This window comes from Manis javanica, chromosome 1 (assembly GCF_040802235.1).
Source record: "Manis javanica isolate MJ-LG chromosome 1, MJ_LKY, whole genome shotgun sequence".
In the NCBI taxonomy this organism is placed as follows: Eukaryota; Metazoa; Chordata; class Mammalia; order Pholidota; family Manidae; genus Manis; species Manis javanica.
The window spans coordinates 17,334,770-17,350,134 of record NC_133156.1 but is presented as its reverse complement, the minus strand read 5'-3'; the positions used below and the strand labels follow the sequence as shown (position 1 = coordinate 17,350,134).

General features: G+C 35.3%; 1 protein-coding gene across 8 annotated transcripts in view; it reads right to left on the bottom strand.

Moving 5' to 3' along the window:
• Window positions 1-15,365, bottom strand: part of PDS5B (PDS5 cohesin associated factor B) — a 184,549-nt gene that overhangs the window by 69,535 nt on the left and 99,649 nt on the right. For 7 of the 8 annotated variants that reach the window (XM_037012406.2, XM_037012409.2, XM_037012427.2 and 4 more), the window contains exons 18-19: window positions 13,660-13,765; window positions 12,281-12,441 (exon numbers count right to left, since the gene is read on the bottom strand). In XM_037012406.2, the coding sequence (XP_036868301.1) occupies window positions 12,281-12,441; window positions 13,660-13,765 (267 nt within the window). Of the gene's footprint in view, window positions 1-8,639; window positions 10,776-12,280; window positions 12,442-13,659; window positions 13,766-15,365 lie in introns of those variants that run through there. The other variant, XM_073229117.1, reaches the window with a different exon arrangement.

Here is a 15,365-nt window from a genome sequence, read left to right as displayed (position 1 = left end):
CCATGTAAGAACTTGTTCGTTATGCTTCAGAAGATTGGAGACTGATGAGAATTAGGCTTGAGATGGATTAATGATTGTACATTGAGCATTGACCCCCCTATACTGAATTTTATTGTTGTTAACAACCATTTGATCAATAAATATGAGAGATGCCCTCTAAAAAAAAAAAAAAAAAAAAAAAAAAAAAAAAAAAAAGACACAGAGTAATAGAATGGATAAATAAGCAAGACCCCTCTATATGCTGCTTATAAGAAACTCACCTCAAACTCAAAGACATGTACAGACTAAAAGTCAAGGGATGGAAAAACATATTTCAGGCAAACAACAGCGAGAAGAAACCAGGGGATGCAGTACTAATATCAGACAAAATAGACTTCAAAACAAAGAAAGTAACAAGAGATAAAGAAGGACACTACATAATGATAAAGGGCTCAGTCCAACCAGAGTATATAACCATTCTAAATATATATGCACCCAATACAGGAGCACCAGCATATGTGAAACAAATACTAACAGAACTAAACGGGGAAACAGACTGCAATGCATTCATTTTAGGAGACTTCAACATGCCACTCATCCCAAAGGATAGTTCCACTGGGCAGAAAATAAGTAAGGACACGGAGGCACTGAACAACACAGTAGAACAGATGGACCTAATAGACATCTATAGAACTCTACATCCAAAAGCAACAGGATATACATTCTTCTCAAGTGCACATGGAACATTCTCCAGAATAGACCACATACTAGCCCAGAAAAAGAGCCTCAGTAAATTCCAAAAAATTGAGATTCTACCATCCAACTTTTCAGACTACAAAGGTATAAAACTAGAAATAAATTCTACAAAGAAAACAAAAAGGCTCACAAACACATGGAGGCTTAACAACATGCTCCTAAATAATCAATGGATCAACAAATTAAAATAGAGATCAAGGAATATATGGAAACAAATGACAACAACAACACAAAGCCCCAACTTCTGTAGGATGCAGCGAAAGCAGTTAAGAGGAAAGTATATAGTGATCCAGGCACACTTGAAGAAGGAAGAACAATCCCAAATGAATAGCCTAACATCACAATTATCAAAACTGGAAAAAGAAGAACAAAGGAGGCCAAAAGTCAGCAGAAGGAGGGACATAATAAGGTCAGAGAAGAAATAAACAAAATTGAGAAGAATAAAACAATAGCAAAAATCAATGAAACCAAGAGCTGGTTCTTTGAGAAAATAAACAAAATAGATAAGCCTCTAGCCAAACTTATTAAGAGAAAAAGAGAATCAACACAAATCAACATAATCAGAAATGAGAATGGAAAAATCACGACAGACTCCACAGAAATACAAAGAATTATTAAAGACTACTATGAAAACCTATATGCCAAAAAGCTGGAAAACCTAGAAGAAATGGACAACTTCCTAGAAAAATACAACCTTCCAAGACTGACCAAGGAAGAAACACAAAAGTTAACCAAACAAATTACAAGCAAAGAAACTGAAACAGTAATCAAAAAACTACCCAAGAACAAAACCCCTGGGCCGCACGGATTTACCTCAGAATTTTATCAGACACACAGAGAAGACACAATACCCATTCTCCTTAAAGTTTTCTAAAAAATAGAAGAGGAGGGAATACTCCCAAACTCATTCTATGACGCCAACATCACCCTAATACCAAAACCAGGCAAAGACCCCACCAAAAAAGAAAATTACAGACCAATACCCCTGATGAATGTAGATGCAAAAATACTCAATAAAATATTAGCAAACTGAATTCAAAAATATATCAAAAGGATCATACATCATGACCAAGTGGGATTCATCCCAGGGATGCAAGGATGGTACAACATTCGAAAATCCATCATCATCCACCACATCAACAAAAAGAAAGACAAAAACCACATGATCATCTCCATAGACACTGAAAAAGCATTTAACAAAATTCAACATCCATTCATGATAAAAACTCTCAGCAAAATGGGTATAGAGGGCAAGTACCTCAACATAATAAAGGCCATATATGATAAACCCACAGCCAACATTATACTCAACAGCAAGAAGCTGAAAGCTTTTCCTCTGAGATCAGGAACTAGACAGGGATGCCCACTCTCCCCACTGTTATTTAACATAGTACTGGAGGTCCTAGCCATGGCAATCAGACAAAACAAAGAAATACAAGGAATCCAAATTGGTAAAGAAGTTAAACTGTCACTATTTGCAGATGACATGACATTGTACATAAAAAACCCTAAAGACTCCACTCCAAAACTACTAGAACTGATATCAGAATACAGCAAAGTTGCAGGATACAAAATTAACACACAGAAATCTGTGGCTTTCCTATATACTAACAATGAACCAATAGAAAGAGAAATCAGGAAAACAATTCCATTCACAATAGCATCAAAAAGAATAAAATACCTAGGAATAAACCTAACCAAAGAAGTGAAAGACTTATACCCTGAAAACTACAAGACACTCTTAAGAGAAATTAAAGGGGACACTAACAAATGGAAACTCATCCCATGCTCATGGCTAGGAAGAATTAATATCGTCAAAATGGCCATCCTGCCCAAAGCAATATACAAATTTGATGCAATCCCTATCAAATTACCAGCAACATTCTTCAACGAACTGGAACAAATAGTTCAAAAATTCCTATGGACACACCAAAGACCCCGAATAGCCAAAGCAATCCTGGGAAAGAAGAATAAAGTAGGGAGGATCTCACTCCCCAACTTCAAGCTCTACTATAAAGCCATAGTAATCAAGACAATTTGGTACTGGCACAAGAACAGAGCCACAGACCAGTGGAACAGATTAGAGACTCCAGACATTAACCCAAACATATATGGTCAATTAATATTTGATAAAGGAGCCATGGACATACAATAGCAAAATGACAGTTCTCTTCAACAGATGGTGCTGGCAAAACTGGACAGCTACATGTAGGAGAATGAAACTGGACCATTGTCTAACCCCATATACAAAAGTAAATTCAAAATGGATCAAAGACCTGAATGTAAGTCATGAAACCATAAAACTCTTAGAAAAAAACATAGGCAAAAACCTCTTAGACATAAACATGAGTGACCTCTTCTTGAACATATCTCCCTGGGCAAGGAAAACAACAGCAAAAATGAATAAGTGGGACTATATTAAGCTGAAAAGCTTCTGTACAGCAAAAGACACCATCAATAGAACAAAAAGGTACCCTACAGTATGGGAGAATATATTTGTAAATGACAGATCCGATAAAGGCTTGACGTCCAAAATATATAAAGAGCTCACCCACCTCAACAAACAAAAAACAAATAATCCAGTTAAAAAATGGGCAGAGGAACGGAACAGAGGATGGGTAGGTAGGTAGGGAGAAATGCAAATTAAAACTACAATGAGGTATCACCTCACACCAGTAAGGATGACTGCCATCCAAAAGACTAAAAACAACAAATGTTGGCGAGGGTGTGGAGAAAGAGGAACCCTCCTACACTGCTGGTGGGAATGTAAATTAGTTCAACCATTGTGGAAAGCAGTATGGAGGTTCATCAAAATGCTCAAAACAGACTTACCATTTGACCCAGGAATTCCACTCCTAGGAATTTACCCTAAGAACACAGCAATCAAGTTTGAGAAAGACAGATGCACCCCTATGTTTATCACAGCACTATTTACAATAGCCAAGAATTGGAAGCAACCTAAATGTCCATTGGTAGATGAATGGATAAAGAAGATGTGGTACATATAGACAATGGAATATTACTCAGCCATAAGAGGGCAAATCGTACCATTTGCAGCAACATGGATGGAGCTGGAGGGTATTATGCTCAGTGAAATAAGCCAAGCGGAAAAAGAGAAATACCAAATAATTTCACTCATCTGTGGAGTATAAGAACAAAGGAAAAACTGAAGGTACAAAACAGCAGCGGAATCACAGAACCCAAGAATGGACTAACAGGTACCAAAGGGAAAGGGACTGGGGAGGATGGGTGGGTAGGGTGGGATAAGAGGCGGGGAGAAGAAGAGGGGTATTAAGATTAGTATGCATGGCGGGGGAGGGAGAAAGGGGAGGGCTGTACAACACAGAGAAGACAAGTAGTGATTCTACAACATTTTGCTCTGCTGATGGACAGTGACTGTAAAGGGGTTTATAGGGGGGACCTGGTATAGGGGAGAGCCTAGTAAACATAATATTCTTCATGTAAGTGTAGATTAAAGATAACAAAAAAAAAAGAAAGAAAGAGAAGGGGGATTACTCCCTGATAGGATAAAACTAACTGTAAATCAATGATTAATGCATGCTTTAAATATCCTTAATTTTGAACATTTAAAGGGTGTCAGATGATCAGCTATGGAAATACATTTTTCTGATAATATTCCTTACTCTTGAAAAAAAAAAGCAGTTCCTGTGTGGTGATCTCTAATAAGTTCTTCACAATGGTATAAAGGGCATATCAAAGTGTGGGCAAAGGGTTTGTTTGTGTTTATACAGAGGATCAAAGCCTAATTTGGCTACCCAGAAAACGAATTAAGATACGATATGAAGAAGAACTTCCAACATCAACATTCTCTGGAAGAGTCATTCCAGAAGATGATCATCAAAAAACTTCAACAAAGATCCTGGCGCTGTTGCAGTTGTAGCTGCATTCATCCCACCGGTTCCTGGACTTGCCATTGGAATGAAGGAGGAGATATCTAAGCTGGCCTGTGCATACAGTAAAACAACAAATTTGACTGGATCTATACTGTCGGAACTCAACCAAGAATTAGGAGAAGTGCAAGTTGCAGCGCTCCAAAATCTTGCGACTACAGACTATCTACTGTTAAAAGAACATATGGGATGTGAACAGTTCCCAGGAATGTGTTGTTTTAATTTGTCTGATTTTTCTCAAACTATTCAAATTCAGTTAGACAGTATCCATCATATCATTGATAAGTTCTCACAAATGCCTAGGGTACCTAACTGGTTTTCTTGGTTTCATTGGAGATGGCTGCTAAATTTCAGGCCTGCTTTGGTTATGTAGCTGTATTCCTATTATGTTAATGTGTGCATGCAATTTAATTAGTAGTTTAAAACCTATATATGCTTATGTCACTCTACAAGAAGATATGTCAAAGAAATAATCTTCCCATGTTTTCTTCCGTCTGCTAATTCTATAGCTTTTCTTCTTCCTTCCTTATTACAACCCTTAGGTGGAATTCGTGCCTCATATCGAAAATTACCGAGTATCATAATTCTTCCAAGTGGTAAAGATACCTCAAGACAAATGCTGGGCATAGAAGCCACAGGGCATAAATCTTCAAAGAAGTAAAAAGCTAACCTTTTCAAAGAATATTGCTTCTCTCTCACTTGCCAACTTTACATTTCCCTGTATGGCCCTGGAAGATGACTGGTTAGCCAGAGTCCGATAAGAGTCCTCAAGAGAGGAACAACCTAAGACAGGCACAGTCGCAGGGTGGGCCATCAGGTGAGAAATTGGGGATCAACAGAGGTGAGGCTTAGAACCTCACCCCCCGTTTTGAGAGAAATCTTCTGCATCTGTGGATGTTTTGTCACCCTTGTCTAGCTTTGATTAATACTTAGTCTGTAGGCACACACCTGATCATCTACATTTGCCCTCTTACAGCACTAAACTATGTTTTTCACCTTTATCTTGCATCTACCACTTCAGCATTTTATTTTAAAAAAAAAATAATAATAATAATAATAATAATAAGGGAGAAATGTGGCATTCACATATAAATCAAGTATAAAAATCAAACGAATAATCATATCTGACTTGTTTATAGTTCATGATGCGTGATCAAACCGAAAGTTTCTCTGATGACTGCCCTTGTACTGTTCACCATGTAAGAACTTATTCACTATGTAAGAATTTGTTCACCATGTAAGAACTTGTTCGTTATGCTTCAGAAGATTGGAGACTGTTGAGAATTAGGCTTGGGGCTGATTAATGATTGTGCATTGAGTCCCCTATACAGAATTTTATTGTTGTTAGCAACCATTTGATCAATAAATATGAGAGTTGCCCTCTCAAAAAAATAAATAATAAAATAAAAATAAAATGAAATAAAACAAACAACAAACAAAACAACAAAAAATAAACAACAAAAAAACACTCAAGAAAAAACTCAAAATTCCACGACTCTGAAATAATTAACATTATGGTGAACATACTTCTAAGATTCGTCTATACATGCATATTTGTGTGTGTGTATCTCAAATAGATGAGGGTATAACATAATATTTGGAAACACTTTTTCGCTCAACAATGTGGTTGACAATCTCCTATGTCAAGTATTGCTAAACACTAGTCTTTTTAATTGTCACAGAGCACTTCAGTAGGTAGCTTATACCACAGCTAATCTAACCATTCTACATGAGTGTTTAGATGGACTTCTTATTTTTATTTTTTTAAATCTTAACAACAAAGCCATGAACATTCCTCTGCTAGTTATTCACCTACTGTCTCTGAGCTTTAAATCTATTCTATAACCTGCTCTGAGATGCTGGAGCTGTAAATCTCAAATTACATTTTCTGGACTCCCTCAAGTCCTGGCTTTCTGTGAGGTTCTTTTTGTAAGTGATAGCATAGCGGCTTCAGGTACTCTATTCACTAGCTTCACCGCCTCCCGCCAACAGCCAGCCCACCACCCCCTCTTTGACAGGTGGCTGAGGTAGACGGGCCTCTTTCCCAGGTTGAGCAGTTCTTAGCACATCTTCCCAGTTGTTCTACCAGCCCAAAGGGTTGTAGCTGTTTCCAGTAATTCATAATCTCTGGGTTACCAAAGCACCTTTGTTGCCCTTTCATCCTTCAAACACCTGTATTGATTAATTTATGTTTAGAATATCTAGTATGGTTTCTGTTTCTCTGCTTGCTCCCTGAACCATATAATTGTTAGTTAGTTAGACATCTTTTCTACTTATCTCCAGGTTAAGTTTCTGTGAGTGAAACTGCAGTGTTGAAGACTATCCACATTTTAAACTGTATTATCATATTACTAACCCAGCAAAGCTGCATCAATTCATACTCCAAGAGAGGACCTTTGGAGTGCTAGCTCACACTGGTCATGGCACATGAATATTTTTATTTGTATTTTCCTAGAGTACTACTAACAGGCATCCATGTCTTTTCTTGATTTGGGGGGCTGTTTGTGAATATTCTGTTCAGTCCTTTTGCTAGTATTCCAGGGTGAGACTTGCTATTCCATTGTTAAAGTTTTTTATATATATTAATATTGAATGAATACTGAAATCATATTTATTGAGAATAGTCTCCCAGCATACCATTTTTGTTTCCAACTTCATGATTTTTGCTTTTGTCTAAACACTATTTTCCCTCACTAAAATGTAAGGACAGAGACTTGTCTTGTCCATTTCAACATCCTCATTATCTTACACACAGTACAGCTCTATAAATATTTTTTCAACAAACGGATTTTTTAAATCCCTGCCGTCAATATTTCATTTATGATTTGCACTAGTGTCCCTTCCCCCACAAAAAACAAAGTTAAAGAAATGTACTAGTTACTAATTCTTTCATTAATTCATTTTAAATATTTAAAATTTTAGATAAAGAACTTATATTTAGCTCATCTGGAATATATGTAAAAACTGAGATAAGCAGTCTGTTAATTTTTCTTTTCAAAACAGCTTGCTAGTTATTCACTGGATAATCTAACTTTCCTGATTAATTTACTTTGTTAAATATTATTATACTCCTCCATTTGCTATTACAGGGTTACAAATTCCTTGTCTACTTCTGGGTCTCCCGGTTTTTACTCCTACAATTTTTTCTAAATGATTATTAATGGTATGTAAGGAAAGCTTTGAATTTTTACATATTTATTTTGGTCTATCTTGATTTTAGTAGTTTTTAAGTTGAATCTCTTGGATTTTCCACTTTACACAACTTTGCTTCCTCCTTTCTAGCACATGTTCCTCTTATTTTCGTAATTGTATTGGCTCAGGCTTCCAAGATAATGTTAAATCCTGGCAAAGGAAGTGTATTTTCTCCTCTGGGTCCAGATTTTCCTGGGAATTCTTCCAGTGTTTTACTATATGATGGTGCCTATTGGCTTGAGAGATATTTATTACGTTATGAAGTCATTTAATCCTATTTTAATGGGCTTAATTACACATACACTGATTTTTTTTTCAGAAGCACTTTTAGCATCTATCAAAATGATCTATTGTGTGTCCTTTCCCTTTTACTCATTCATGTAATGAATTGTAACACAAACATTAGGCTTACTAATTAACCCTTCTTTGTAGCCCTGAAATTAACTATATTTGGCAACAGTATATTACTGTTTCACTGTACTAAACTCTCTTTGCTAATATTTTATTTATAATTTTTGCATCAATATTAATAAAATTTGTCCTCATTTTCTCTGGAGGGGCTCTTTTACCAGGTTTTAGCGTTCCTGGTGGTTATCTTGGTTTTACAAGTAAACTGGATGTTTTTTTTCCTCCTATACTCAGAACAATTAAAAAGAATTAGAATTCCTGGATTTTTGTAGATTTGAAGTATTTCCTTTAACATGTAACTTTTACTTCATTCAAGGGTCATTTTCTCAACTTCTTTTATATAATTTATAGCCTATTAGGTTTTTTTCTTCCTTCTTGAGCCAATTTTGCTTATTTTTATCATTTTTTTAAAAAAAAAAACCCAGGTTTTCAAATATGTAGAACACAGATATAGTACCATCTGAAACTTAAATACTGAGAATAAAATGGTAAGAAAAGACAAACTAGTGACATGCAAACAAGAAGAAAATAAAGTTGAATTCAGGAGCATAAATACAAACCAAATGCAAAGGGAAAAAGCATACAACTTGGTAGATAAAGTGACTTCACAATAAACAAGGGATAATACATTTCCTAAATCCTTTATGTAAAGACTATCCTTCACTAGCCCTTACACACAACTTGGCTGGTTAGGAAATTCTCGTTATATCCTTTTCATCTATCAGAACTCTCTAGCTGTTGAATCATAAACTTCGAAAATCTTACATGGTTGAAAAGTAAGTCGGCTTCATTACTTTTGTGTTGTACACAACCTACTTCCTTTATTTTTTCCCCCCTTGATGTTTATGAAATCATTTCTTTAATCCCTGAAAATTCAGTGAATTCCATCAGGATACTTTCCTAAAACATAAGTCCTCCTGATCTCCAGATTCACGTTTTCATTTCATTCATCTGAAGTTTACTATTATTTTTTAAAATATTTTCCACTCCCATTATTCTATTGTCTTCTCCACAGAATCCAATTACAGCTTTTTACTATCTGCAATTCATTCTCTTCAACTGCCTTCATTTCTCTGCCTACTAACTGCATTCTCTGCAGTTTCCTCAAGTTCAATCTCTACCTTACTGATTGCATTTTCTATATTGTTTAGCTCCTCGTAGCTTGCAATAAATTATATTCTGTAATACAAATGTTTCTACCCTCCTTTATATCCTTAGCTCTGCCACATCCCTGTTTATATATCGTTATTTTTTCTTCTTCAGATTATCATTTACTGTTTAACCTTTTTAGCAATTTAGAACTGTCTTGTTTCCTGTTTTCCTAGAAAAATTCAATTCTTCCACAGAGTACTCATCAGCTATCTTTTGAATGCTAATTTTTTATATATATTTGCATAGGTTTCATGTTTGTTAATTTATTTTTTAATTACAGAAATTTTTAATGGCTCCATCATTTAAACAAAAATGCAGATAGTGTTTCCCTGACGACTGAACGTTGGACACTTCTTTTAAATAATTAACCTCAAAGCTCCCAACTCAGGCTATACTTGCTTTCATTATAATCAGCACAGCAGAGGGAGTTGGGACTAAATTTCTCTACAAGTCTACTAAACCTTTTCCAATGATGACAACCAGTCCCACCTCGACTATGACTCTCTCATATGCTTGAAGATGTTTGGGCACATGTGCCTACTTTAGAGTGAGCCAAAGTCCTGAGAGACAGGATGAGTCAGGATGGAGCACACAGCTCACTATCATTTCTGCTGATTGGATGAGCACATGATTTTTTCTGTTCTTGTAAAGTTGATAGTAAGTTATTTGCTTCACAATTCTATCTAAGCCTTAGCTCACCTCTAAGCTTTGTTCTTCCTGTGAAGGAAAATAGATCAACCCAAAGAAAAATGATACGACACAATGTCTTTCCTTTAGTTTTACCACAGCTGAAATTAGGCTTCCCCTATTTCTCTCAAAGCCTGCCTATACCTCAGTCTCCTCCCTCAAAATTAATAAATGATAGAACAATTACCATACATGTCTTTATACACCTGATTCAGGGATATGTGTATCAATTGCCAATATTCTCACCTTTAATTCAGTCTAAATGGCTTACCTATCACCAATTATGCCAATTATTTGATGTAGCTTCTACTTAGATACATTTTTCTTTTGGTTCTTTTCATTTATTTTGTTGGTTTCAATGGAAGATAATTTAATAAACATTCATTTAACTCTACCATTTTTCCTCAAAATCAACTCACCCAATTTAATAATTTAAAACATAAAATCTGCATACATATTTTATCTCTTGGAAGACATATACTATGAGTTACTTCATCAAGAACAGTGTGTGCACACAGCAGGTATTCAATATCAGATGAGTTAATTCTCCTCATGAGAGAATTTTAAATATATTCAGCACATAAATCAAATGATTTTAAGTACTTCAGTTCCGTATTAAAGCAGCATATGTTTTAAAATGCCCTTGAGTGTTCTAAGTGTCCACCTTTCGACCTTGCTCTCGTAGTTCTCCTACAATATATCAAACAATGTTTCTTTAAAATATAAAGGTACGAGGAAACACAGTCTAGAATGAAAATAAAAACCTCCAGTGAATAAATCAAAATAACTTGTTCAAAGCTTTAATTAAGAAAGAAACTATGCCATAATGGATATGGTACCATAGGCATTGACCAAACAGACCTAAATTCAAATCTTCACTCTCTACTTGCTTTACATGACCTGTTTCCATTTTATCTCAATTGAACATTAGATTTCTCATCTAGTAGACCAAGGTAATTCTTATACTTTACTGAACTGTTACAAGGTTTAAATGAGATAATGCAATAGTCAGGCATTCAGTACATGGTATAGAGTTCTTCACACTGTGTGTGTGTATGTGGACAGATGGACAGATAGATAATAATCTCTAAACTCTTGATCTCTGATCTGAACAGTAGAGTTACAGCACCATTCCTAAGGGAAAGTCATGTCTTAGGCTCCCTTGAAAATTAAGAAGTCAATTCTAAATGAAGTTTCTTACTCTTGCCAAAGAGAATACTACAACAAAATTCTGACATGTTTCAATTACCATTTAAATAATGCCTGTGTCCTATTTATCAACAGTTTCTAGAACTGATTAGGTTCAGGTGAACAGAAAAGAGTAACAAAAAGTACAGCAGAGATTTTTAAGATCTGGTTTTGTCCCCAGTCTCTGAGGAAAAGAGCCACAGGCAATTCTTACGCGTGAAGAAGCACGTCACCCAACCACAACTGACTAGACCAGAGGCTAAGGCAGAAAGAGGTAAAGAGGCAGAGGCAAGCCCAGGCACCAGCGGGCACGGCACTACCAGGACCAGCCACCGGGAATGTCCTCCTGGCACACGGAGGAGAGGTGCATCAGAGGAGTAAGCAGGGCTCCATAAAGAATGAAGATTCACTCTTTTGAGCGACTACAGAATCTTGAACAATAACCAACCACTATCAGTGATCCCCAGGATAACAGCGCAATTTCGAGTTTTTGGAAATACTGAAAACACGGAAAAGTACACTGCTGTTAAGATGACTGACCATTCCCTGCTTCCCTGCTCCCCTCTGTCAAGCAGAGCGCAGTCTCTGAAAATGTCCAATCCCATACTCTTGATCACGGAGGACAGTGAAGAGTGACAGGGACGGACTTTCTGAAAGTCCAGGGAATTTCCAGTGGGGCCTTAAATTCACATGAACTATTGATTCTATGGCTATCATACACTAAGAGGTGGTTTTAGTATAAAATTGTTTGCATTGACATCTTTAAACAAAACTGACGCTTCAGAAAGAAGTGCCACGTTCATTGCACATGTGCATGGATCTTCTGAGATACCAATCAATGCTTACTCCCAAGAAATGAGAATCTACATTGAGTAGTATAGACATAAGGAAACCTCACCACTAATTATTTCCTCAAAAACTTAGAAGAGTCCAACTATTACATAAATCAAGAAATAGTACATTATTTTTCTGTTTTCCCAATATTTATCAGAATAAACTCAACTCACGATCTGATATGTGGGAAATCCTCTTCAATTTTGCTTCCTGTGTTTTTAAAAATTTGGAGTGCAGCTTCTGCTACTTTTTCATCATCCATTTTCAGACAAGCCAGGAGAGATTCAAATGTTTCAGCAGAATGAAACGAGATGGGATGCGTAAATGAAAGTACCTAAAAAAGAAGTCATAAAAATGATGTGTGAACATTTTTCATCTTATCAATATCAATCCAAAATAACTCATAATTGGAAATGCTACAAATCAAAGTAAATATAAAAATAATTAGATAACAAGTAAATGAGAGCACCATAAAGTTAAAAACTTACTCAAATACATAACAGAAATGTTGTGTAGGAAGACTGTATGATCTAATAAAGTCACTTTTTCAAAATTAATTACATGTTTATATAATTCTACTGAAAATAACTTGGATTTTGCTTACTGTTTGGGGTTTTCTTGGAGGGAGAAGAGGGTAAGAGAAAATGGGACAAGGAGTGAATTTAACAAAATTTCTCTATTCTTCTAAACAAAGATTATTAGAAGAAACTAGCTAATAACATTTCTGAAAAAGAGTAATCTGTGGAAGGGGATAAAACACCAGATACTAAAAGATACTGTAAGGTTACAAAAAATGTTTATTATTTTTACTGGGCCAGACACTGCTAAAAAATGTATGTACATGGTTTAATTTAGCCTTCCGTGAGGTAAGTGCCGTGTACCTCCATTTCAGATAAAGTACAGGCAACAAACGTGCCCAAAGCAGACATCTAGTGCATAATAGCCAAAAATCAGATCTGCTTCTGACACTCTTAAAAAGTGTCAAAGCACTAAGAAAGCACTTGAAAGCACTAAGAATATGCTCATAATTTAACAAGGGAAAATAGTGAAGATATATACTGAATACTCAGTCTGATCTCAACTATGGAAAAGTTTGCATATTTTTAAAGGATTAAAAGGAAGCAAACTAATGGTTTATGTAGGTAGGCTTAGGAGTGTTTTCTTTATAATTTTGTATTTCCTAAGCTGTCTACAATTAACTGATATTTTTATAATCAGTAAAAAAGGCATTTTAGCTAATAAAATAAATATAAAATGGAGTTTGAAGAAGAACTTAGCTCCTGTGGTAGGGCTAGCACCTTCTTTGCTTACTAATGACTCCTTCAAATTATAATCCACTATTTTAATAGTCTATAATATATAATTTAAACCTGAAAATATTTAGCTTACAAATATTAGCATGCGCAATTTCTACATTATCTAAAATGACTGAGAAATTTTTACTTTAAGTTCTATAAATTTATCATGTAAATCTCAAGAATTAAAGGTATAAATTACATATGTTCAACAGTTATCTAATCAGGCACTGAATTTCACCTTAAGTGTATTTTACCTTAAGCAGTTCAAGACCTGCCCTGATGGCTTGATCAGTTGGAACACCCTCATCTTCATCATCTGCTGTTCCATCTATTGATTTGTTAACTTGCTTAATAAGAGCACTATAGTATGACAAAAAAGAAATATTAGCCATGTCTAAGAAAAACAATCCTGAATATTTTCTATACAGACCATGTCTAAACCATATCCAAATTCGAGGTAGTTGTTTCCCAAACAATGTTGCAAAACAAAAAACTACAATAAACTTCTTGAGACACTTTTATTTTTCAAAAATAGTATTTTCTCTTGTCATCAAATCATTACTTGATTTGCTGTTTCTTAATGCTATCTGTATTTTTTTCTTGTATTTTCCCTGGAAGGCCTATGCCCAAACATACGAATGATAGATATTTTTCATTACCTAAAATTCCTTATTGCTTTAGTAAGTGGAACAATGTACAATGAAGTAAAGGATAAATGGCAACATTAAACACTTTCAAACCATTTACATTTACAAGTATTACTGTGTGTCAAGCAATGCTGTAAGAGCCAGAAATACACAAGCCTGCTCCTGAATGGTATAAAAATACTTAGGTGACCAATAAAACCTCACTAGAATGAGATCAAAAAGAAAACATAATGTTATGAAATTTTCTTCTAAAAACAAGCTTGCCTATGTTATTTTAAAAAAAGCACTGTAATGTCCTCTCTATTATCTAAAATAGTCATTCACACTGATAGATACTTGATCAATTTATTAAAAAACGCCACCAGGTTAGAGACATAATATGTATCAAAACACAAGAATATTCAGTTATTCAATGTTCTTTAAATGTTTAGCAGGTCTGTGTTTCTACAAATATATTACATACAGGAATTTAAGATCAACCCAGGAGGTCAAATGTATTTGTCTTCCTTGCAGGGTCCTCTTCAATTTATCATCCCCTCAACAACTGATATCCTTGAGAATGTTTCTCTCCTATTCTGACCATTTTTCCTGATTAACTGATTCTCACAGCTCTAACTATCCCAAATAAAAATCTTTAGCCTGAATCCTCTTCCCCTATTTTCAGCAGCCCCAAGGTTTCTTACCTAGATGTACCACAGGGATGAAAAATACCACATACTAAAGATGAAACTCATTATTTTTTTCCATAATAAGAGCATGAAGATCTCAGTCCAGTGAGGGAAGGCCAACAGATAAATTAATTACAAAAGAAATTCAGGGAACAGTAAGGACTAGAAAGTGAAGACAAGAAGTGAAGTTCTTTAGTGAGGGTAGTCAGGAAAGGCATTTCTGAAGAGATACAACCGAGCTAACAACCAAAGAACAAGAGCCAGTCATATAAAAAACTAATCCGAGAAAAAGCATCAACCTGGTAAAACCAAAAGCAACAACTGAAAAACTATTAAAACACACTGAGTTCAGTGAGGTGACAGCAACAGAACACTGGAAAATCAAAAGTGCTTTTCAGCCAAAGCCACCTAAAAAACATACAGTCATAATGACAAGTCAAAATACAGGAAATAACTAAGAATAAAAAGTTTTAAATGCCCAGAACCTACATGTAAATTCCAAAATTATATGGAGAAGGCATAGAGATTTAAATAACTCAAGACATTTTCGTTAAGTTGGAAACACAATATTACACAAATGGCATTTTTCACTAAATCGATCAATGTCTCAAGAGAATACAAGGTGGGGTAGGACAAGATTTAACA